Source organism: Ranitomeya imitator, chromosome 3 (assembly GCF_032444005.1).
Source record: "Ranitomeya imitator isolate aRanImi1 chromosome 3, aRanImi1.pri, whole genome shotgun sequence".
Taxonomy (NCBI): domain Eukaryota; kingdom Metazoa; phylum Chordata; class Amphibia; order Anura; family Dendrobatidae; genus Ranitomeya; species Ranitomeya imitator.
In genome coordinates this window covers 768,649,647-768,674,830 of record NC_091284.1, presented here as the reverse complement: position 1 = coordinate 768,674,830, position 25,184 = coordinate 768,649,647, and the positions used below count along the sequence as shown (strand labels likewise).

Sequence of the window (25,184 nt, the reverse complement as noted above, 5' to 3'; positions counted from 1 at the left end):
GCTTACTAATTACAGATCTCCTGTGTATAATGGCACTGATGGTGATAGTATTGTGGTTTTTTTTTTTATTACTGATCAGTATTGTAGTATTCAGTCATTGGTGGTTATATGCGGTCTGGTCATGGTGTAGCGGTATTTGTTCCTTGTATTTTATATTATTCGATCACTGTGGTGGTAATATGTCATCTGGTCATAGTGCTGTGGTATTTGTTCCTTGTATGTAGTATTATAGGTCATTTTAAAAATTGAAAAATAAATAAAAATATACCTAAATTGTATTGCATATTTTAACAAATATTTAGTAGGTTACAGTAGAGTAGGGCCCGGCCAAAAGTGTCTACCTTGTTGTGGTGGCGGCTTAAAAAATCTTTTGGCCAAAACAAAAGCTGCCGGCTATATGTGTGATCTGGTGATGGGAACTGTCAATGTGTGATAGGTGAGAAGTGGGGATTTTCCAAGAGAGAGCGGTGGTACTGTGGACAGTTCGTGGGGTGGAGCCTGGAGGCGGGGCTGGGGTGGAGCCTGGGCGGAGTTTCAAGGGGGCCCCGAAAATTTTGCCAGTATAGGGCCCCGAAATTTCTAGTGGCAGCCCTGATGAAGGAAGATCTCCAGCCTTGGAAGCAGAGCCGTGTATTATACAGGTGGTTATGCGGAGCGGGAACATCGTGTGTTATAATCATCTGGCAGATCATTAGAAGAACGCTGAATGTGTTAGAATTAGCAGTCAGTGACTGACAGAGGGAAAACGATCCACAAATTAATCCGGCTAAGTGCTGCTTTCCTATGAGACAGACGAGAGCATCACATGCGGGGATCATACACGCCATTCACAAATCAAACATCTAATTAACAGAGAAGACTTTACCTCCAGCCCTGGTGAAAATGCCCTCTAATCCCAAATCCCGCTAATCCCTGCCAACACAACAACACTCCGGGTGCCAGGGTGCCCCATTTATCCACAATTACTGACGGCAAAAATAATAAACTGTGAAATTCATTGCTGGAGGCTGTGCTGATACATGACTGAGAACACCTAACATGTGGCGATAAGAACAATGGTGGATTCGTGCAGAAAAGCACAACAGATAGATATCGCCATTGATTAATCGCCTACTAGACAATGCATTCATGGAGGCTGCACCTGCACATTGCGAGAGGAGTTGTCTCATCCAGGAGAGGAAACAGACAGAAGATGGACCCTCTGCAAGAACAATATATGGACCCCTGCAGGCCAATTAGAAGTGACAATTGTCCCCAGTACTCCATGGGCCCCTGTGCAGCTCCACGGGTTACATTAAACTAGCTATTGAACCCGTTCTACGCCCGGGTGGCGAGCATTTATATTGGTATATGGTCTCCATCCTGGTATGTGCTGCTCCATCCTGCGCCCCCATCCTGTCATGTGCTGCTCCCATCCTGCGCCCCCGTTCTGTCATGTGCTGCTCCCATCCTGCGCCTCCATTCTGTCATTTGCTGCTCCCATCCTGTCATTTGCTGCTCCCATCCTGCGCCCGTTCTGTCATTTGCTGCTCCCATCCTGCGCCCGTTCTGTCATTTGCTGCTCCCATCCTGCGTCCCCGTTCTGTCATTTGCTGCTGCCATCCTGCGCCCGTTCTGTCATGTGCTGCTGCCATCCTGCGCCCGTTCTGTCATGTGCTGCTGCCATCCTGCGCCCGTTCTGTCATGTGCTGCTGCCATCCTGCGCCCGTTCTGTCATGTGCTGCTCCCATCCTGCGCCCGTTCTGTCATGTGCTGCTCCCATCCTGCGCCCGTTGTCATGTGCTGCTGCCATCCTGCGCCCGTTCTGTCATGTGCTGCGGCCATCCTGCGCCCGTTCTGTCATGTGCTGCGGCCATCCTGCGCCCATTCTGACATGTGCTGCTGCCATCCTGCGCCCGTTCTGTCATGTGCTGCTGCCATCCTGCGCCCGTTCTGTCATGTGCTGCTGCCATCCTGCGCCCGTTCTGTCATGTGCTGCTGCCATCCTGCGCCCGTTCTGTCATGTGCTGCTGCCATCCTGCGCCCGTTCTGTCATGTGCTGCTGCCATCCTGCGCCCGTTCTGTCATGTGCTGCTGCCATCCTGCGCCCGTTCTGTCATGTGCTGCTGCCATCCTGCGCCCGTTCTGTCATGTGCTGCTGCCATCCTGCGCCCGTTCTGTCATGTGCTGCTGCCATCCTGCGCCCGTTCTGTCATGTGCTGCTGCCATCCTGCGCCCGTTCTGTCATGTGCTGCGGCCATCCTGCGCCCGTTCTGTCATGTGCTGCTGCCATCCTGCGCCCGTTCTGTCATGTGCTGCTGCCATCCTGCGCCCCTGTTCTGTCATGTGCTGCTGCCATCCTGCGCCCGTTCTGTCATGTGCTGCTGCCATCCTGCGCCCGTTCTGTCATGTGCTGCTGCCATCCTGCGCCCGTTCTGTCATGTGCTGCTGCCATCCTGCGCCCGTTCTGTCATGTGATGCTGCCATCCTGCGCCCGTTCTGTCATGTGCTGCTGCCATCCTGCGCCCGTTCTGTCATGTGATGCTGCCATCCTGCGCCCGTTCTGTCATGTGCTGCTGCCATCCTGCGCCCGTTCTGTCATGTGCTGCTGCCATCCTGCGCCCGTTCTGTCATGTGCTGCTGCCATCCTGCGCCCGTTCTGTCATGTGCTGCTGCCATCCTGCGCCCGTTCTGTCATGTGCTGCTGCCATCCTGCGCCCGTTCTGTCATGTGCTGCTGCCATCCTGCGCCCGTTCTGTCATGTGCTGCGGCCATCCTGCGCCCGTTCTGTCATGTGCTGCGGCCATCCTGCGCCCGTTCTGTCATGTGCTGCTGCCATCCTGCGCCCGTTCTGTCATGTGCTGCTGCCATCCTGCGCCCGTTCTGTCATGTGCTGCGGCCATCCTGCGCCCGTTCTGTCATGTGCTGCTGCCATCCTGCGCCCGTTCTGTCATGTGCTGCTGCCATCCTGCGCCCGTTCTGTCATGTGCTGCTGCCATCCTGCGCCCGTTCTGTCATGTGCTGCTGCCATCCTGCGCCCGTTCTGTCATGTGCTGCGGCCATCCTGCGCCCGTTCTGTCATGTGCTGCGGCCATCCTGCGCCCGTTCTGTCATGTGCTGCTGCCATCCTGCGCCCCTGTTCTGTCATGTGCTGCTGCCATCCTGCGCCCGTTCTGTCATGTGCTGCTGCCATCCTGCGCCCGTTCTGTCATGTGCTGCGGCCATCCTGCGCCCGTTCTGTCATGTGCTGCTGCCATCCTGCGCCCGTTCTGTCATGTGCTGCGGCCATCCTGCGCCCGTTCTGTCATGTGCTGCTGCCATCATGCGCCCCTGTTCTGTCATGTGCTGCTGCCATCCTGCGCCCGTTCTGTCATGTGCTGCTGCCATCCTGCGCCCGTTCTGTCATGTGCTGCTGCCATCCTGCGCCCGTTCTGTCATGTGCTGCTGCCATCCTGCGCCCGTTCTGTCATGTGCTGCTGCCATCCTGCGCCCGTTCTGTCATGTGCTGCTGCCATCCTGCGCCCGTTCTGTCATGTGCTGCGGCCATCCTGCGCCCGTTCTGTCATGTGCTGCGGCCATCCTGCGCCCGTTCTGTCATGTGCTGCGGCCATCCTGCGCCCGTTCTGTCATGTGCTGCGGCCATCCTGCGCCCGTTCTGTCATGTGCTGCTGCCATCCTGCGCCACCATTGTATTATATGCCCCCCGCTCCAGTGTGTATGCCCCAGAATGCTGCTGCCATATAAAAAAAAAAAAAAATACCATACTCACCTATCGTCCGGCTCCACTGCAGGTATGTCTTCAAGAAAATGGCGCCGGAAAGCGGGGACTGCGCAGGCGCCGATTCCGGCAGCAGGAATCGGCGCCTGCGCAGTCCGCGCCCTCCGGAGCCGGGAGCAGAGGAGCCGGGAGACGGAGCCGCAAGCAGCGCTGGAACCGGGAAAGGTGAGTATACTTACCCTCCCTCCTGGCGGTCCCTGACTCTCCGGTGGAGATCGCGGTATGCGTTCAGTGCTTACGCATACCGCGATCTCCCGGGAGCGTCGCTCTGTGAGGCCCAGACTGCGCCGGCGCTTGCGCTTGCGCAGTCTATAGAGGCTTCGGACAGAGTGACGCTCCCAGCGTTATATTCTAGATGTATGTCCACCCCTGGTCTCATCATAGAGACTCATTTCTGCTCCTGACTACGTGGACCAGTGGTGGCTCCGGCCCCCCCTTCCTCTCTCCTGGTATTCACCTCTGCTCCCATTCCACAGGATCATTTGGCTGCCTGCAGTTACGCATCACCTTTTGTAACGTATTTTCCCATTCCCCTTTTTTAATTCACTTGTCTGATTTTGGTACTGGTCGTGTTTAATGACTACTTTTCATCTAGTGTCCTCAGATGTGTGAACCCTTTGTGTCCCACGTTTACACATGCACATGGTCATAGCAATTGTCCAGGCAGCATACATCTATACCATTAGACTAGTTAAGGTACCGTCACACATAACGATATCGTTAACGATATCGTTGCTTTTTGTGACGTAGCAACGATATCGTTAGGGAAATCGTTATGTGTGACAGCGACCAACGATCAGGCCCCTGCTGGGAGATCGTTGGTCGCTGAGGAAAGTCCAGAACTTTATTTCGTCGCTGGATCTCCCGCTGACATCGCTGGATCGGCGTGTGTGATGCCGATTCAGCGATGTCTTCACTGGTAACCAGGGTAAACATCGGGTTACTAAGCGCAGGGCCGCACATAGTGACCCGATGTTTACCATGGTTATCACCGTAAACGTTAAAAAAAGAAACACTACATACTTACCTTCAGCTGTCTGTCCCCGGCGCTGTGCTTCTCTGCACTCTTCCCGCATCCTGTGTCAGCGCCGGCCAGCCGGAAAGCACAGCGGTGACGTCACCGCTCTGCTTTCCGGCTGACCGGCGCTGACAGTGCAGAGGAAAGCAGAGCGCCGGAGGACAGACAGCTGAAGGTAAGTATGTAGTGTTTGTTTTTTTAACATTTACGCTGGTAACCAGGGTAAACATCGGGTTACTAAGCGCGGCCCTGCGCTTAGTAACCCGATGTTTACCCTGGTTACCAGGGACCTCGGGATCGTTGGTCGCTGGAGAGCGGTCTGTGTGACAGCTCTCCAGCGACCAAACAGCGACGCTGCAGCGATCGGCATCGTTGTCGGTATCGCTGCAGCGTCGCTGAGTGTGAAGGTACCTTTAGGCCTCATACCATTGTCTTAGGCAGAGATGTTTCCATGTTTTTCACTGCTGTTTTTTTGGTACATAGTTGATTGATTTATACAGTGGACAGGAGCAGCGTCGGACTGGGGTGTCTGGGGCCAACAGGAGGAATTGACCCTAGGGGCCCACTCTACAGCTAGATCCAAATACCTATATGGTTACAGATACAAGAAATGTCATAGGGATCTATGACTGGCACTACCTGGTCATGAGGGCAGATAACTCATCACATATGTCGTTTTATGAGATTGGCATCAGTTATGGAGCTGTTGTGATATGACAGCCCATTGTGGTCAGGGGAGATGCAGTAATATTTCAGGTGAGTGACATTACAAGGGGAGTCATTGCGGCACACAGCTTCTGACAGTACAACCTTTCCAAACATGTAAAACGCAGTATAATCACAATTATGTATCACTCAGTTGAAAGGGATTGCCCAAACCAAAGCCGCCCATCAGTGCTCATAACAATGAGATCCAGCCCCAACATCACTGGAACGCTGCCAGTGCGGGAGGTGAATATATATTTATTTTACAGTAGACAATATAGTATTTATGGAAGAGTTGTCCAAGTAGTGCTCAGCCCCTTTACGGATAGGTGATCAATATCCAACTGGCTGGGGACCCCCACTGATCAGCTGTTAGCAGCCCCCACTACTACCGGAAGTACTCCTGTATATGCTTTGTATACTGTGTATTCACCTTTCCCAGCTATTGTAGCTCTGCTCCCAATCACTTTAATAAGAGCTGAGCTACAATACTCGAGAATGGCCACTACGTGTACAGACCTGTATTGTTCCAGCTCCGCAGGGACCTGGTAAAAGCTGACAGGTGGGTCATCAATATTGTAGCCTTGGAAAAAAACCTTAATTTGCTTCTGAAGTTCTGATCATAGCAGCAATCTGGTCATCTGTACCTTTAACCATGTCCTGGCCACACAGGCACACTCACACACAAACACGCAGGCACACTCACACACAGACACACTCACACACAAACACGCAGGCACACTCACACACAAACACGCAGGCACACTCACACACAGACATGCAGGCACACACACACAGACACGCACGCACACACACAGACACACACACACAGACACACACACACACAAACAAGCAGGCACACTTACACACAGACACGCAGGCACACTCACACACAAACACACAGGCACACACACACACAAACACGCAGGCACACTCACACACAGACACACTCACACACAAACACACAGACACACTCACACACAAACACGCACGCACACTCACACACAAACACACTCACACACAGACACACTCACAAACACGCAGGCACACTCAGACACAGACACGCAGGCACACTCACACACAAACACACAGGCACACACACACACAAACACGCAGGCACACTCACACACAGACACACTCACACACAAACACACAGACACACTCACACACAAACACGCAGGCACACTCACACACAAACACACTCACACACAGACACACTCACAAACACGCAGGCACACTCACACACAGACACGCAGGCACACTCACACACAGACACGCAGGCACACACACACAAACACGCAGGCACACTCACACACAGACACACTCACACACAGACACACTCACACACAAACACACAGACACACTCACACACAAACACGCAGGCACACACACACAAACACACTCACACCCAGACACACTCACACACAAACACGCAGGCACACTCACACACAGACACGCAGGCACACTCACACACAGACACGCAGGAACACTCACACACAGACAGACACGCAGGCACACTCACACACAGACAGACACGTAGGCACACTCACACACAGACAGACACGCAGGCACACTCACACACAGACAGACACGCAGGCACACTCACACACAGACAGACACGCAGGCACACTCACACACAGACAAACACGCAGGCACACTCACACACAGACAGACACGCAGGCACACTCACACACAGACAGACACGCAGGCACACTCACACACAGACAGACACGCAGGCTGTTATGACCTGGTGGTGAGGACAATAATGGACCTGGTGGTTAAGAGCACACGGAATGACCTGATAGTTACTAATAATACAGACAAGCTCTGAGAAGTGGGAACTCTGCTGACCGCAATCCCTAATCCTATCACACACACTAGAAATAGCCGTGGATTGCTCCTAACGCTCCCTATGCAACTCGTCACAGCCTAAGGAACTAGCTAGCCCTAGAGAAAGAAAAATAAAGCCTACCTTGCCTCAGAGAAATTCTCCAAAGGAACAGGCAGCCCCCCACATATAATGACTGTGAGTTAAGATGAATATTACAAACACAGAGATTAAATAGATTTAGCAAAGTGAGGCCCGACTTACTGAACAGATAGAGGATAGGAAAGGTAACTTTGCGGTCAGCACAAAAAACTACAAAAAGCCCACGTAGAGGGCGCAAAAAGACCCTCCGCACCGACTCATGGTGCGGAGTCGCTCCCTCTGCGTCCCAGAGCTTCCAGCAAGCAAGACACAAATCAAAATAGCAAGCTGGACAGAAAAAATAGCAAACAGAGAAAAACAAGCAGGAACTTAGCTTCTGCTGGGAAGACAGGTCACAAGAACGATCCAGGAGCGAACTAGACCAATACTGGAACATTGACAGGTGGCATGGAGCAATGATCTAGGTGGAGTTAAATAGAGCAGCCAGCTAACGAATTAACCTCGTCACCTGTGGAAGGAACCTCAGAAGCCGCAGCCCCACTCACAACCACCAGAGGAAGCCCATGGACAGAACCAGCCGAAGTACCATTCATGACCACAGGAGGGAGCTTAACAACAGAATTCACAACAGTACCCCCCCCTTGAGGAGGGGTCACCGAACCCTCACCAGAGCCCCCAGGCCGACCAGGACGAGCCAAATGAAAGGCACGAACCAGATCGGCAGCATGAACATCAGAGGCAAAGACCCAGGAATTATCTTCCTGACCATAACCCTTCCATTTGACCAGGTACTGGAGTTTCCGTCTCGAAATACGAGAATCCAAAACCTTCTCCACCACATACTCCAACTCCCCCTCAACCAACACCGGAGCAGGAGGATCAACGGATGGAACCACAGGCGCCACGTATCTCCGTAACAACGACCTATGGAATACATTATGGATGGCAAAAGAAGCTGGAAGAGTCAAACGAAATGACACAGGATTGAGAACCTCAGAAATCTTATACGGACCAATGAAACGAGGCTTAAACTTAGGAGAGGAAACCTTCATAGGAACATAACGAGACGACAACCAAACCAAATCCCCAACACGAAGTCGGGGACCCACACAGCGCCGGTGGTTAGCGAAACGTTGAGGCTTCTCCTGGGACAATGTCAAATTGTCCACCACATGAGTCCAAATCTGCTGCAACTTATCCACCACAGTATCTACACCAGGACAGTCCGAAGACTCAACCTGCCCTGAAGAGAAACGAGGATGGAAACCAGAATTGCAGAAAAACGGCGAAACCAAAGTAGCCGAGCTGGCCCGATTATTAAGGGCGAACTCAGCCAAAGGCAAAAAGGACACCCAATCATCCTGATCAGCAGAAACAAAGCATCTCAGATATGTTTCCAAAGTCTGATTAGTATGTTCGGTTTGGCCATTTGTCTGAGGATGGAAAGCTGAGGAAAAAGACAAATCAATGCCCATCCTAGCACAAAAGGATCGCCAAAACTTCGAAACAAACTGGGAACCTCTGTCCGAAACGATGTTCTCCGGAATGCCATGTAAACGAACCACATGCTGGAAAAACAACGGCACCAAATCAGAGGAGGAAGGCAATTTAGACAAGAGTACCAAATGGACCATCTTAGAGAAGCGATCACAAACCACCCAAATGACCGACATCTTTTGAGAGACAGGGAGATCCGAAATAAAATCCATAGAAATATGCGTCCAGGGCCTCTTCGGGACCGGCAAGGGCAAAAGCAACCCACTGGCATGAGAACAGCAGGGCTTAGCCCGAGCACAAGTCCCACAGGACTGCACAAAACAACGCACATCCCGCGACAAAGACGGCCAACAAAAGGATCTAGCCACCAAATCTCTGGTACCAAAGATTCCAGGATGACCAGCCAACGCCGAACAATGAACCTCAGAGATAACTCTACTAGTCCATTTATCAGGGACAAACAGTCTCTCCGCTGGGCAACTGTCAGTTCTATCAGCCTGAAATTTTTGCAGCACCCGCCGCAAATCAGGGGAGATGGCAGACAAAATTACCCCCTCTTTGAGAATACCCGCCGGCTCAGGAACACCCGGAGAGTCGGGCACAAAACTCCTTGACAGGGCATCAGCCTTCACATTCTTAGAGCCCGGAAGGTACGAAACCACAAAATCAAAACGGGAGAAAAATAGCGACCAACGAGCCTGTCTAGGATTCAACCGTTTGGCAGACTCGAGATAAGTCAAATTCTTGTGATCCGTCAAGACCACCACGCGATGCTTGGCTCCTTCAAGCCAATGACGCCACTCCTCGAATGCCCACTTCATGGCCAACAACTCTCGATTGCCAACATCATAATTGCGCTCAGCAGGCGAAAACTTTCTAGAAAAGAAGGCACATGGTTTCATAACCGAGCCATCAGAACTTCTTTGCGACAAAACAGCTCCTGCTCCAATCTCAGAAGCATCAACCTCGACCTGAAACGGGAGCGAAACATCTGGCTGGCACAACACAGGGGCAGAAGAAAAACGACGCTTCAACTCCTGAAAAGCTTCCACAGCCGCAGAAGACCAATTGACCACATCAGCACCCTTCTTGGTCAAATCAGTCAACGGTTTAGCAACACTAGAAAAATTACTGATGAAGCGACGATAAAAATTAGCAAAGCCCAGGAACTTTTGCAGACTCTTCACAGATTTCGGCTGAGTCCAATCATAAATGGCCTGGACTTTAACAGGGTCCATCTCGATAGTAGAAGGGGAAAAAATGAAACCCAAAAATGAAACCTTCTGAACTCCAAAGAGACACTTTGACCCCTTCACAAACAAAGAATTAGCACGCAGGACCTGGAACACCATTCTGACCTGCTTCACGTGAGACTCCCAATCATCCGAGAAGACCAAAATATCATCCAAATACACAATCAGGAATTTATCCAGGTACTCTCGGAAGATGTCATGCATAAAGGACTGAAATACTGATGGAGCATTGGAAAGCCCGAATGGCATAACCAGGTACTCAAAATGGCCCTCGGGCGTATTAAATGCTGTTTTCCATTCATCGCCCTGTTTAATAAGCACAAGATTATACGCACCACGAAGATCTATCTTGGTGAACCAACTAGCCCCCTTAATCCGAGCAAATAAATCAGATAACAATGGCAAGGGGTACTGAAATTTGACTGTGATCTTATTAAGAAGGCGGTAATCAATACAAGGTCTCAAAGAACCATCCTTCTTGGCCACAAAAAAGAACCCTGCTCCCAATGGTGACGACGACGGGCGAATATGACCCTTCTCCAAGGATTCCTTTATATAACTCCGCATAGCGGCGTGTTCTGGCACAGATAAATTGAACAGTCGGCCCTTAGGAAACTTACTACCAGGAATCAAATCGATAGCACAATCGCAATCCCTATGAGGAGGTAGGGCACTGGATTTGGGCTCATCAAATACATCCCGGTAATCCGACAAAAACTCCAGGACTTCAGAAGGGGTGGATGACGAAATAGACAAAAATGGAACATCACCATGTACCCCCTGAGAACCCCAGCTGGACACAGACATAGATTTCCAATCCAAGACTGGATTATGGACCTGTAGCCATGGCAACCCCAAAACGACCACATCATGCAGATTATGCAACACCAAAAAGCGAATATCCTCCTGATGTGCAGGAGCCATGCACATGGTCAATTGAGTCCAGTACTGAGGCTTATTCTTGGCCAAAGGCGTAGCATCAATTCCTCTCAATGGAATAGGATACTGCAAGGGTTCCAAGAAAAAACCACAGCGCCTAGCAAACTCCAAGTCCATCAAATTCAGGGCAGCGCCTGAATCCACAAATGCCATAACAGAATAGGATGACAAAGAGCAAATCAGAGTAACGGACAAAAGAAATTTCGACTGTACCGTACCAATGGTGGCAGACCTAGCGAAACGCTTAGTGCGCTTAGGACAATCGGAGATAGCATGAGTGGAATCACCACAGTAAAAACACAGCCCATTCCGACGTCTGTGTTCTTGCCGTTCAGCTCTGGTCAAAGTCCTATCACATTGCATAGGCTCAGGTCTATGCTCAGATAATACCGCCAAATGGTGCTCAGCTTTACGCTCACGCAAGCGTCGATCAATCTGAATGGCCAAAGACATAGACTCATTCAGACCAGCAGGCATGGGAAATCCCACCATGACATCCTTAAGGGCTTCAGAGAGACCCTTTCTGAAAATTGCTGCCAAGGCACATTCATTCCACTGAGTGAGTACAGACCACTTCCTAAACTTCTGACAATATATCTCTACCTCATCCTGACCCTGACACAGAGCCAGCAAGATTTTCTCTGCCTGATCCACTGAATTTGGTTCATCATAAAGCAATCCAAGCGCCAGAAAAAACGCATCAACATCATGCAATGCTGGATCTCCTGGCGCAAGGGAAAATGCCCAGTCTTGAGGGTCGCCGCGTAACAAAGAAATAATGATTTTCACTTGTTGAACAGGGTCACCTGAGGAGCGAGGTTTCAAAGCAAGAAACAATTTACAATTATTTTTGAAATTCAGAAACTTAGATCTATCCCCAAAAAACAAATCAGGAATAGGAATCCTAGGCTCTAACATCGGATTCTGAACCACAAAATCTTGAATGTTTTGTACCCTTGCAGTGAGATTATCCATACAAGAGAACAGACCTTGAATGTCCATATCTACACCTGTATCCTGAACCACCCAGAGGTAAAGGGGAAAAGAGAGACAAAACACACTGCAAAGAAAAAAAAATGGTCTCAGAACTTCTCTTATCCCTCTATTGAGATGCATTTGTACTTTGGGCCACCTGTACTGTTATGACCTGGTGGTGAGGACAATAATGGACCTGGTGGTTAAGAGCACACGGAATGACCTGATAGTTACTAATAATACAGACAAGCTCTGAGACGTGGGAACTCTGCTGACCGCAATCCCTAATCCTATCACACACACTAGAAATAGCCGTGGATTGCTCCTAACGCTCCCTATGCAACTCGTCACAGCCTAAGGAACTAGCTAGCCCTAGAGAAAGAAAAATAAAGCCTACCTTGCCTCAGAGAAATTCCCCAAAGGAACAGGCAGCCCCCCACATATAATGACTGTGAGTTAAGATGAATATTACAAACACAGAGATGAAATAGATTTAGCAAAGTGAGGCCCGACTTACTGAACAGATAGAGGATAGGAAAGGTAACTTTGCGGTCAGCACAAAAAACTACAAAAAGACCACATAGAGGGCGCAAAAAGACCCTCCGCACCGACTCACGGTGCGGAGGCGCTCCCTCTGCGTCCCAGAGCTTCCAGCAAGCAAGACACAAATCAAAATAGCAAGCTGGACAGAAAAAATAGCAAACAGAGAAAAACAAGCAGGAACTTAGCTTCTGCTGGGAAGACAGGTCACAAGAACGATCCAGGAGCGAACTAGACCAATACTGGAACATTGACAGGTGGCATGGAGCAATGATCTAGGTGGAGTTAAATAGAGCAGCCAGCTAACGAATTAACCTCGTCACCTGTGGAAGGAACCTCAGAAGCCGCAGCCCCACTCACAACCACCAGAGGAAGCCCATGGACAGAACCAGCCGAAGTACCATTCATGACCACAGGAGGGAGCTTAACAACAGAATTCACAACAGCAGGCACACTCACACAGCACAGCTCACCTCCCTGCAGCCTGTTCTTTGCCGGCAGCTTTCTGTGTGAGACAACACTCTGGATGATGACGTCATCCAGCTGGGCTCTCACACAGGGAAGCAGGACGCCGGAATGTGCTGCTGCTGCCAGGAGGTGAACTGCTGTGTGTCTGACTCTGTGTGCGGCTGTGCCTGTGTATGTGGTGCGGACGGTGCTTTTGCGTTGCTGTGTGTATGTGGTGCAGTGGTGCGGTGGTGGGGCTTTACATGCGGGCAGCGTTAGCCTCACCCTGCAGCTAACGCCGCCCGCTTAAAGAGAAATGGTATTCACGCTTCTCCACGCCCATAGGGGCGTGGGGAAGCGTGAATATTCATTTGGCTTTAGCAGCGGGGAAAGGATTCTGTCTCCAGCTGCTGCTAGGCTGGCACAGAGCGGGCCCCATTGACTCAGGGGCCCCATAGCCACTGGCTGGGGCCCCGGGAGCAGTGGGGGCCCTTGAAGCATTGGGGGCCCTAGGCAGCTGCTGGCAAGTATGCCAGCAGGTGTCGGTGTCAGTGCCTGGGCCCACCGGAGAACCAGTCCGAGCCTGGACAGGAGCTCAGCTCATCACTTATACATGCATCGTTTGGGCATTATGTGCTTATTTAATACCAACATTGGTTATACTGTTTGTTAGATCGGGGGATGAGTACGAGAGGGGGGCGCTACCAACTTATAGAGTATTGTTTTCATCTATGTTTTTTAAATGTTTTTAGCTATACTGTTTGTCTGTGTGCACTTTTCTAATAAAAGCTATACTATTTACATATATGGTGATCTCCCTATCAGCGTATTCTTTCCCTTTGTGCATTGATCATTATTTTTCATAGTACGTGATCTAAGATAAAGAAAGGTCCATGTCTGAGTTTCGTCTGATTAATGGAGGAAACACAGACATTACACATTATGGGAACTTTTCAGAATATTTTCCCACGCTCGAGTTCATATGAGGAGATCCAGCAGAGGGCGCATCACCGCAACTGAAGGTAACTACAGGTCATTAACCTACATTCCATTCATTCGCTGGGGTTTTACAGGCAGGAGCACAGCTGCATTAGCAGAGCTTCTGCTTGTAAAATTAGTTAACCCCTTCAGATGGATTTACATCGTGGGACATGACAGAACGACGGAAGGTATGGGATATAGTTGTTTTTTTTATTTTACCTTTTTTACAGAACGAGGGTCTTCAGGTGGATTACCAGTATAATAAAATATTACAAAAACCTGTGTATTTATTTCATTAAAATACTTTGTAATAATGTGTGTGTTTTTGAACCATTTCATACTATTGGATTAATAATGGATAGGTGTCATAATTGACGCCTCTCCATTATTAATCTGGCTTAATGCCACCTTACAATAGCAAGGTGACATTAACCCTTCAATACCCCATATCCCACCGCTACACGGGAATGGGAAAAGAGTGGCCAAGTGCCAGAATAGGCGTATCTTCAGGTGTGCCTTTTCTGGGGTGGCTGGGGGCAGATGTTATTAGCCAGGGGTGGGGGGCAATAACCATGGACCCTCTCTAGGCTATTAATATCTGCCCTCAGTCACTGGCTTTACCATTCTGGCGGAGAAAATTGCGCGGGAGCCCACGCCAATTTTTTCCGCGATTTAACCCTTTAGTTTAATAGCTAGAGCGCCCAAATTTTGCACATACACACTACTAACATTAGTAGTGTGGAATATGCAAAAAAAAAGGGATATGAGATGGTTTACTGTATGTAAACCATGTCTCATATCATGTCGGGTTTGAGAAGGAGATAGCAAAAGCCGGCAATTGAATTACCGGCTTTTAAGCTATCTAGCGCTGTATGATATATTAATATATATATATATATATATATATATATATATACAGTATGTATATATATATGTGTCTCACTGTACATCGCAGTATGGATGCCATACGGATTACATACGGAGGATGCCATGCGCAAAATACGCTGACACACCCTGCCTACGGAGTACTTACGGATCACCATTTTTTTAATTTTGTGGCGTATTACGGCTGTAAAATACGGACCATATTTTTATACGCTAAGTGTGAGGCCGGCCGTATTGTTAAAGATTATTGTGCTTGTTTTTATTATGTATAAGCCTCCTTCCATGTAAAGCGCCTTGGAATAAATGGCGCCATAATAATAAATAATAATAATAATGAAACCTAAGAGCGTACAGATCGGAACATACCCAGACACCACAGGTTGTTGATTGTTTCCAGGTAGAAAATATTTGGAACAAATACACAAAAAAAGTTAAAAAAAAATGCTACAAATGTCTTTGAGTTTACAGATTAAAATACATTCCATTTTAAAGAATCTGCCATCACTTTCTACTTTCACAGCGAAAACAATGATAAAAAAATCAACTAAAAACACAATACAAAATCTGCAGAGTGAACACCACTCACATAGTCCTCTATGATTTCTTTGATGCCAGCTACAGTCAGGATGAAAATTAAGGGCACCAGGGTGGTGTATCTTCCTGTTGGAGACACATCAGGGATTTGCTGTATAATTAGAAAAAAAAAAATTAAAAACATAGCTTAATCATAATACCTGTCATGTGTAGAATATAGGCAGTAAAAATACTTCCATCACTGATGTTTTGTAAAGCAAAAACAACCACGTGCATGTTCTACCCGTGATTTTTAGAGATACATGTACCCATTAAACCCAGTTCACATGTCAATTTTTGTTATGAATCACAGATCAAAATTAGGGCTTGTGCAGACGACCGTATTAGCGGTCCGAGTGTGATCCAACAAAACATCAGATCGCACTCGGACCAATGTTATCCTAGGGGCCGTGCACATGTCCCGATTTTTTTTTCATGGACCGAGTCTGTCCAAAAGAAAAATCACAGCATGCCCGGTTTGCATCTGTAATTTGGATCGCACTCGGCCATCCAAGTTAATGGGTCAGTAAAAAAAAAAAATAGAACCACACTCGGATGACATCTGACTGCAGTCAGATTTTCATGGACTAACAGAATAGAGAAGATGGTGACATTTTTTTTTTACTTTCTACTCAATGTAACAATGATCAGAGTGTGATTAGCATAATCTGACCGATGAGTGAAAATACGGTGTGAACCTAGCCTTACCCATGCAAGTCAATGGGTCGATGAAAATGACTGTTACCCAGATGATGCCTGCGATTAACAAGGGAACGAATAGGAGAAGCTCCGCAGGGTTTTTTCTTTTACATACTTGAAAATCGCTGATGAAACACTGCTGGTAAAAACTGACACATGGAACAAACACAGATGAAACTCGGTCCGTCTTTTTTATATGCAAGAAAAATCACGGACGTCTGAGTATGAGGCCTTAAAAGACTAGGAAATAGAAAGGCAGGTCTATTGGCAGGCCCTATTTCTATCATTGTCTGAAAAAATAAGTTTTGGGAATTTTTAGAAAACCGCTGCCATTTTTGTTGCAGGTTATTGTCTTTTAGCTATGTGCACACGTTAAGTATTTGACGCACCATTTCTACAACTTGGCAGGAAAAAAATCCAGGGCAAAATCACTCATTTTTACTGCGATTTTTTTTACTTGCGTTTTTGGTGCAGATTTTGGTGAAATCTGCAGGAAAAAAAGCTGAAAGAATTGACATTCTGCATTTAAATCTGCACCAAATCTGCAGGTCACAAATAAGCAGCGTGTGCATGAGACGTCAGGATTCAGCGGCTCTCGCTGACATCTTGTCGCAAAGCATCAGCTTCTTTCTCGCTCTGCTCTGCTGACCGGTGTGACGGCTGAAGTCATGCTGATTGACATGCCGCTCCCCCATGACTAACTGCAGTGAGGTTGCTGTCAATCAGCATGACGTCAGCAGTCACACTCCATGGCAGAGCAGTCGGGAAAAGGAAGAGCCGCTCGGTTGAATCGCCGGCAGCCTAGTACTAGCGCTAAGTAGAGCAGGCAGGTAGTTAGCCTGCTTCAGAAATGATTTTCATCCGAGTTCTAACAGTTTTTCTCATACGTGAAAAAAATAAGTTTCTCCGCCTTCTCCTTTCTAACAGTCTGTGAAAATTGGACCGCAGTGCGATGACATCTGAGTGCAGTGTGATTATTTTTATTGGACCCTTTGAACTGTATTGTCGAATAAAAAAAAATGGACAAGTCTCTACAATTTTGAGTGAACCACTCAGTCTGTGAAAAATCATGGACATGTGAATGACCCTATTCCGAGTACTATCTGTGAAAAAGAAGGATAGCACTCATATGTAAAAAATAGACGTCTGAATGAGGCCTCAACCTTAAAGGGACACTGTCACCTGAATTTGGAGGGAACAATCTTCAGCCATGGAGGCGGGGGTTTTGGGGTTTTTGATTCACCCTTTCCTTACCCGCTGGCTGCATGCTGGCTGCAATATTGGATTGAAGTTCATTCTCTGTCCTCCGTAGTACATGCCTGCACACGGTGCAATCTTTCCTTGCTCAGGCAAGCAAGGAAAGATTCAGGTGACAGTGTCCCTTTAACAGTCAAAAGGTGATATAAGGAAAAAAAGCCCTATTTTCACCTCACAGTATGGCGCCCTTCCTGAGCATTCATACTGTGTCTCCCAGAATCAATATCCTGCAGGGAGCGTCAAGAGACCACTGCAGTCAATCAGTGGCCACTGACTGGTTGAAGCCTCCATAATCCATCTGGATAGTTTCATCCTGTTTGGAGATATTGGAGATGGCGGGGGACACAGTCCGGAGTGCAAAGAAGCGACCTGGAGGTGACTACAGGCTTGTCCGTCTTCTTAGGCTACTTCCCCACAATGAGTATTTGGTGCACATTTTCTGCACCTATTAGCTAAATTAGGTTACTTGTGTTTTTTTTTTACATGAGCTATCGCATTTTTCAGGTGCTGTTTTTTGTCTTTTTTTGGTGTGTCATATCTTAATATATACCTACCTTGTAATGTCTTCACATCCTGTTCCGTCCAGATGTGTCCAGATCCCAGAATTCCAAGCGGCGGAAGTTCACAGACCTCCATATTGGGACACCCAGGTGAAGAGTGTCTCAATATGGAAACTGTTGGTGGTAACAGGCTCATGCGCGGTAACACCAGCGAAACACCGTCGCACCACACACACACAAACACACTGTATACGCCGTACGCAGGTACGGACTGGGGCTGAAATTCTGTCCTGGCATTTGAAATCACACCAGCCCATGTTATCCCCGTCCCCATGAACCAGATGGGATATATCACCCGACGTGCCGACGCGCATTGTGAAAATAATGCCCGATGTGGGCAGCGGAAGCAGTCTTACGACGCTTCCGCTGCCCATTGTAAGGTCCGGGGAGGAGGAGGCGGAGTTTTGGCCGCACATGCGCGGTCGAAAATGGCGGACACGACGTGCAAAAAACGTTACATGTAACTTTTTTTATGCCGACGGTCCGCCAAAACACGACGCAACCGTCGCACGACGGTTGCAACGTGTGGCCATACGTCGCAATGCGTCGCTAATGTTAGTCTATGGGGAAAAAACGCATCCTGCAGACAACTTTGCAGGATGCGTCTTTTCTCCTAAACGACGCATTGCGACGTGCAGCCAACAACGCTAGTGTGAATGTAGCCTAACTGGAGAAACAAATGGGTTATTCTGCGCTGCTGAGGAGGAAAATGAAGGGTGCCAATCCAATTTCAGTTGGGTTTTATTTGTCAAGGCGTTTTGAAGTACATAACGTCTTCATCAGGACAGACCACGATGATAGACTTCACAATGCGTTGACTAATAAAACCACCTGAAATTGGTGGAGCTGAGATTTTCCCAGGCGAAGCCGCTTCAAGAAAAACACGGCTTTGTTTGTCTGTTGTGAAGTAGTTTTTTCGCTGTGGAGCCAGAGTCTGTTCCATACACTTCATGTTACTTTTTTCACTGCTTCATGGTTTCCATACCGTGGTGCAGATAAAAGAAGTAACAAAAGACTGAACAATGTCGTTTTTACATTGCTGTGCATTGTGTTCATTTTCTGCACTGCTTTTTTAGGCTGATTCCACTTGAAAAAGACATTGCATGTGCATAACTTATCCAAGTTTTCCTTCTTGGCAATGTAGAAATATACATTGAAGAAGTTCCTGTTATAGCATATTTAAAGGGCCAGCTCACAAATAGATATTGCACGTTCATCTGCAATGTTGGCATGACTAGAGAGAAGCAGATTGTAGATTATCACCGACACCGGACAATGCAAATTTACATGTGACAGAGGAAAGATATGGGACTAAACTTCCATACAAATGTGTTTATAGCTCCCAAAATCAGCTCATTTGCAAGTCAAAAAGAATATTTCACCTGTAATAAGGCAATGAAGAGGAAGAAAGCATTGGCAGCTCTTCTGATCTGTTCATAGAGGAATCGAGGTAGGAACGTTACCACACTGTACTTGGCTGTGCTGCAGAGACAAAAGCAATAGTTGGATTACTGTTTGTAATAAAAAAAAAGATGTATGAGAATATAAGGTGGATAACAAAAGTCTACACACCCCTGTTCAAGTACCAGGGTTTTGTCATGTAAAATAATCATACCATAAAGAATCATTTCAGAACTTTTTCCATCTTTAATGTCACACACCCTTTGAGAAACAAACTGAAATCATTTTGTTATTTTTGGGGGATGGTGGAAAAAAACAAATCTAAGATAATGCAGTTGCATAAGTGTGAACACCCGGTTGTAACTGTCTGGATAAAAAAAAAAACAATGTCCCCAATAGCACTTAAACGCATGCTAAATAGTAGTCAGTATACAGCTGCCGTTAATCCCAAATTAAGTATAGCCGTTCTAATAGGATTTTCTTGACATTTTCTTAGTTGCATTTGTGGCACCCCTAGGGGTATTTGCCACAAAAATAGTTACTGACAGTAAGTACAAATACTAAAATAGCAAGACTGCACTACCACCTCCGGCCAGAAGGGGGAGCTCCAGAGACTCCCCTTGATCCATTCTGGTCTGAGAGAAGAACTGGCAGTTGGGCTAAGGAGCTGAAAGTGAGAGGTCATACAGTTGAATCTCTAACAGCCCTGTGACTGTTACCAGGCCTAAATCACCGGCCTGAGGAGAAGAGGGATAGAGAAAAAGGACATTGTGAGAACCGGGTAGCATTAATCACTACCCAGAACAGGCGCAAAGACGGATACCGGATCCGTGGCTGTATTCATTATATATAATACAGCAACCGGAAAGACGTGAGGTGATATCAGCTTCACTAGGGCCGGACGCAGCAACAGACACAGAGTTCAGCGGTACTCCCAGAGGGGGTAAACCGATAAAAGGACTCGGGTTGCCCGTCGAACCAGGACTCGGAGGGGACAGATTGGGCCGGCAGCCAGTTCACATACAGCAGCAGGGCCACACAGAAATTGCGCACAATAAGAGGCGAAGACCCCGGCAGGGTCAAAGTAACTCAGAGTTCCCATACAGACTCCGGTGACAGGACTGGTTGTAAATCCTTTTATGTTAAAGTAAACTGGTTAAACGTTTCAGTGCCTCAGTCTTTCATTTGGACAATAGCCATCTATCCAGGATCGGTATCGTCACCGCTGGGAGAACCTGCTGCTGATCAAGTAAGTGCCTGTCCCCTCATGATACCCCTTACACTGTGCATTGCCTGAGGCCACAGCACCGGGTCAAGCCACCCGTGACATCCCCCTCAAGAGACAGACTCCATTGGTCCGGTGCTGGGTATCCCGGTCTCCTGGGCGACACAATTGGCGTCACGAACAGGATCTAGCCAGCCCGTATACCGGGTATTGTGTGCCGTGATTGGAGCCCAAAACTGTGAAAACTGGGCTGAAAAATCTTGAAAATTGACTTTATTAAAGAAAAATCCATTCCCCATTGAAAACTATTGAAAGTGACTTTTCCCCATTGGTTATAATGGAGTAAAGATGGCCGCCATCCCCTGAGGTAATCACTTCATAACCGTTAGGCACGAGACTGTTAATTGAGCTACGCCATCACCTGAGCCCCAGTCTAACTGAAAAACTTCAGAATCCGCCATTACAGAGCGCGGTGGGTGGGAGCAGCAGGGGGCGTGTCATTGTGGGCGGCACCAAGCTGAGCGCTCTGACATCAGAGCAAGGGGAAAATCGATCCTGCTGCACAGCGGAACGAATCTACACTATCCCGACGGAAGCGGAGGACCGGAAGGGTCCGGATTAACTAAGGGGGCACAGTATGTCGCAGCACGGAGACGCCGCAGCACCCGGCAACGCTAATGCAGCTGAAAGACAGAGTATCAATAGAGAGTCCGGCAGCGCAGCGCTGCAAGGAGTGGCGCCCATCATGCCGGTGCTGATGCCATATACCCCGGGTGGCCCATGCCTTCCAATGTATGAAGGTGAGCCTAATACCCTTGACGATTTCAGAGAAAAGATGCTGGCCCATTTTGACATGTTCCCTGTGGGTGAAGTTCAGCGTGTTAGTCTCCTGATGATGCAGTTAAGTGGCCATGCTAAGCGAGAAGTCACAGCATGGGCAGCTGATCTAAAAGACACTGTTGAACGCATATTTGCTGGATTAAAAGCTACATTTGAAACCACGGCCAGCAGCAAAGCTAAAATACGATTCTTTAATTGCAAACAAAAAGCTAATGAGGGCGTGAGAGACTTTGCCTTAAACCTGCAGGAAGCCCTTAAATCACTTACACTGGCTGAACCCATTTTTAACACTGGAGCGGATAAACTGCTAAGAGATCAATTTATTGAGGGACTCTACACCCCTTCTCACCGGGGGCATGTGAGCATGCTTGTTTTTAAGAACCCTGAATTGACATTTGCCCAATTAAAGGAGAGCGCTATACGTCTCCAGCTGGCAGAGGCACCTCGGGATCAGGATCCTGCACAACCCATGGCAGAGGCACCTCAACAACAGGGAGTGCCAGTGACATCAGCTATGTCTGGGGCCATTGCTAAGCCCCTGGGGCCCAGTACTAATGAGGCTCTTCAACAAAAGCTTGACTCTTTAGCTGATGTTGTTGCTTCAATGGCTAAAACCATGCAGGAGATGAGAGGACACAAGATGGAGTTGGCAAACTGTAGAGAGGATGTTCCATGGATGAGACCCCGGAGATACCCGACATGGAGAGGACGACCCCGCGACCGCTACCAACCGGATGGACAGCCCATTTGCCGCCGTTGCCAGCAGCCGGGCCACTTTGCACGAGATTGTGATTTAAACGGGAATCCCCTGGGAATGCGGGCCGCTTCGCAGGAATGAACTTTCAAGGCCCAACACCCTGGCACGACAGGTACATCGGAGGACGACCCATTATCCCTATCGTGCTGGACGGAATTCCCCTCAACGCTTTGCTGGACACAGGTTCCCAGATTTCATCTATACCGTATATCCTTTATAAGAGGTACTGGGCTGATGCAGATATTGATAAAGGGCCCTCTGATGTTGAACTAGATATATGGGCCAGTAATGGTAAGTTGGTACCGAAACTAGGATTCAGGGAGATGACCATAAAGATTGGTAAAGTAGAACTGAAGAAACAGGGTATAATTGTTGTTGATGATGACCGGCGGAACTGTGAACCAACTGTATTGATAGGAATGAATGTGTTAGAGAACTGCTTTTCCGAAGTCATTTCTGTCTTACAGCAAATTGCTGAAACTGCCCAATCCTGCCAGCAGAGAGTTCTCCGGAGGGAAATAAAAGTATTGATGTTAAGGCAACAGGTAGAAGTTGCAGGTGGAGAAATCGGCAGTGTGAGGGTAAGTGATCCAACGTCTATTGTAATCCCACCAAAAACAGAAATGCTGGTATGGTGTAGAGCAGCCATTGGTACTAAGGGACGAGATTATCAAGCCTTAATAGAACCAGTGTACACCGACAGCAGGCCCACTATACTCACAGCACGAGGGATAGTCGAGGTACACCGGGGACGAGTGCCGGTACGACTTTTGAACTGTGGAGAGGAAGAGGTCACTTTGCCAAGGTATGCTACAATGGCAAAGCTATATACTGTTGACAACAATGCCATCACAACCATTGAGCCCTTAGAACCAACCTGTCAGGTGGAAGGCAATGGCTCAGATGGAGAAATGGAGGATTGGTGCCAACAGCTACACGTGGGCATAAATTCAACACCTACCCATCAAAAACAAGGGGTGTATAGGCTAGTGACGGAATATGAACAAGTCTTCAGTAAACACCCATTGGACTTCGGACGGATAGAAGGGGTAGAACACACAATCCCCACAGGTGACCATCCCCCAATAAAAGAAAGATATAGACCCATACCGCCCGCTCACTATCAATGTGCAAAAGATATGCTGAGGGAAATGAAACAGGCCGGGGTAATAAGAGACAGCTGTAGCCCCTGGGCGGCCCCTCTAGTGATTGTCAAAAAAAAGGACGGAACCATGAGAATGTGCGTAGACTACCGGAAGATTAATAACATCACCCATAAAGACGCCTACCCCTTGCCTAGGATAGAAGAGTCCTTAACTGCTTTGAAATCTGCTAATTATTTTTCCACCTTAGACTTAACAAGCGGGTATTGGCAAGTCCCTGTGGCTGAGAGAGATAAGGAAAAGACGGCATTCACCACACCAATGGGTCTATGTGAATTTAATCGCATGCCGTTCGGACTCTGCAACGCATCCGGTACCTTCCAGCGGCTGATGGAATGCTGCCTCGGACACAAGAACTTCGAGACCGTCCTCCTGTACCTAGATGATGTGATCGTCTACTCAAAGACTTACGAACAACACTTAATAGACCTGGCAGAAGTGTTCGAAGCCTTATCCAGGTATGGCATGAAAGTCAAGCCATCCAAATGTCACCTTCTCAAGCCAAAGGTACAGTACCTGGGACACATCGTGAGTTCGGAGGGAGTAGCACCAGATCCCGAGAAAATAAGCGCCATAAGGGATTGGCCAAGACCTACCAGCGCAAAAGAAGTGAGACAATTCCTGGGATTGGTGGGTTACTATCGCAGATTTATAAAAGGATTTACCAAGTTGGCAGCACCCTTGCAAGACACCTTGGTAGGGCAGACGAAGAAACCTTCAAACCGAAACCCTCCTTTTCAGTGGAACGACGAAAGGGAAGACTCCTTTGAACAACTAAAGAAGGCACTAACCGGAGAAGAGGTTTTGGCATACCCAGATTACCATAAACCTTTCATCCTCTACACCGATGCCAGTAATGTGGGACTAGGAGCGGTGCTGTCACAAAAGCAAGAAGGTCGGGAGAAAGTCATCGCCTTTGCAAGTAGAAAGCTCCGGCCTACTGAAAGAAATTCAGAAAATTACAGCTCCTTCAAATTGGAACTACTGGCAGTAGTTTGGGCTGTGACGGAGCGTTTCAAACACTATCTGGCCGCTGCAGAATTTATTGTCTATACTGACAACAATCCGTTGACCCACCTGGACACAGCCAAATTAGGTGCGTTAGAACAGCGATGGATAGCCCGGTTATCTAATTACAACTTCATAATCAAGTATCGAGCAGGTCGCAAGAATGGAAATGCCGATGCCCTATCCCGGATGCCACACTTGAGAGATGTAGAAGAGGAAACGGGGGAGCTTGAAGAAATTGAACTACCAGCCTTCCATCGTCCCAAGGCAAAACATCATCAGTCAAGTACCTATCAGAAACAACAAGAGGTGAATTTTAATCCGTTAGCACACCATAGATGGGCTGACACCCAAGACAGCAATCCGGCTGTGAAGTTGGTGAAGGAACTGTTGACTGAGCAAAGTGCATATCCCGATGAGGATGCCCCAGAAGAGACGCATCAACTCTGGAAAGAGAGAGGCAAAATGTTCCTGTATCAAGGGAAGCTCTGTAGAAGATACACCAATCCGAAAACACATGAATTGGTTTGGCAGATTATTGTGCCTAAACAAGATGTGAAGATGGTCCTCGAAGCTTACCATAATGGTGCTGGTCACTTCGGTTGGAAAAAGTTAGAAGTACTTCTAAGAGAAAGATTTTATTGGGTCGGGATGAGAAAATCAATCGAACAGTGGTGCAGAAATTGTGGCCCGTGCAACCTCAGAAGAAACGATCAAAAGAACCAAAGAGCACCACTGCAGCCCATAATCACCAAACAACCACTTGAACTTGTA

General features: G+C 48.1%; 1 protein-coding gene across 3 annotated transcripts in view; it reads right to left on the bottom strand.

Annotated features, from left to right (window-relative positions):
* The window catches only part of ATP8A2 (ATPase phospholipid transporting 8A2), a 1,056,467-nt gene that overhangs the window by 806,101 nt on the left and 225,182 nt on the right, over positions 1-25,184 (bottom strand). For all 3 annotated transcript variants that reach the window (XM_069759054.1, XM_069759055.1, XM_069759056.1), the window contains 2 exons: positions 19,399-19,498; positions 15,514-15,612 (listed from right to left, as the gene is read on the bottom strand). In XM_069759054.1, coding sequence (XP_069615155.1) covers positions 15,514-15,612; positions 19,399-19,498 — 199 coding nt within the window. Of the gene's footprint in view, positions 1-15,513; positions 15,613-19,398; positions 19,499-25,184 lie in introns of those variants that run through there.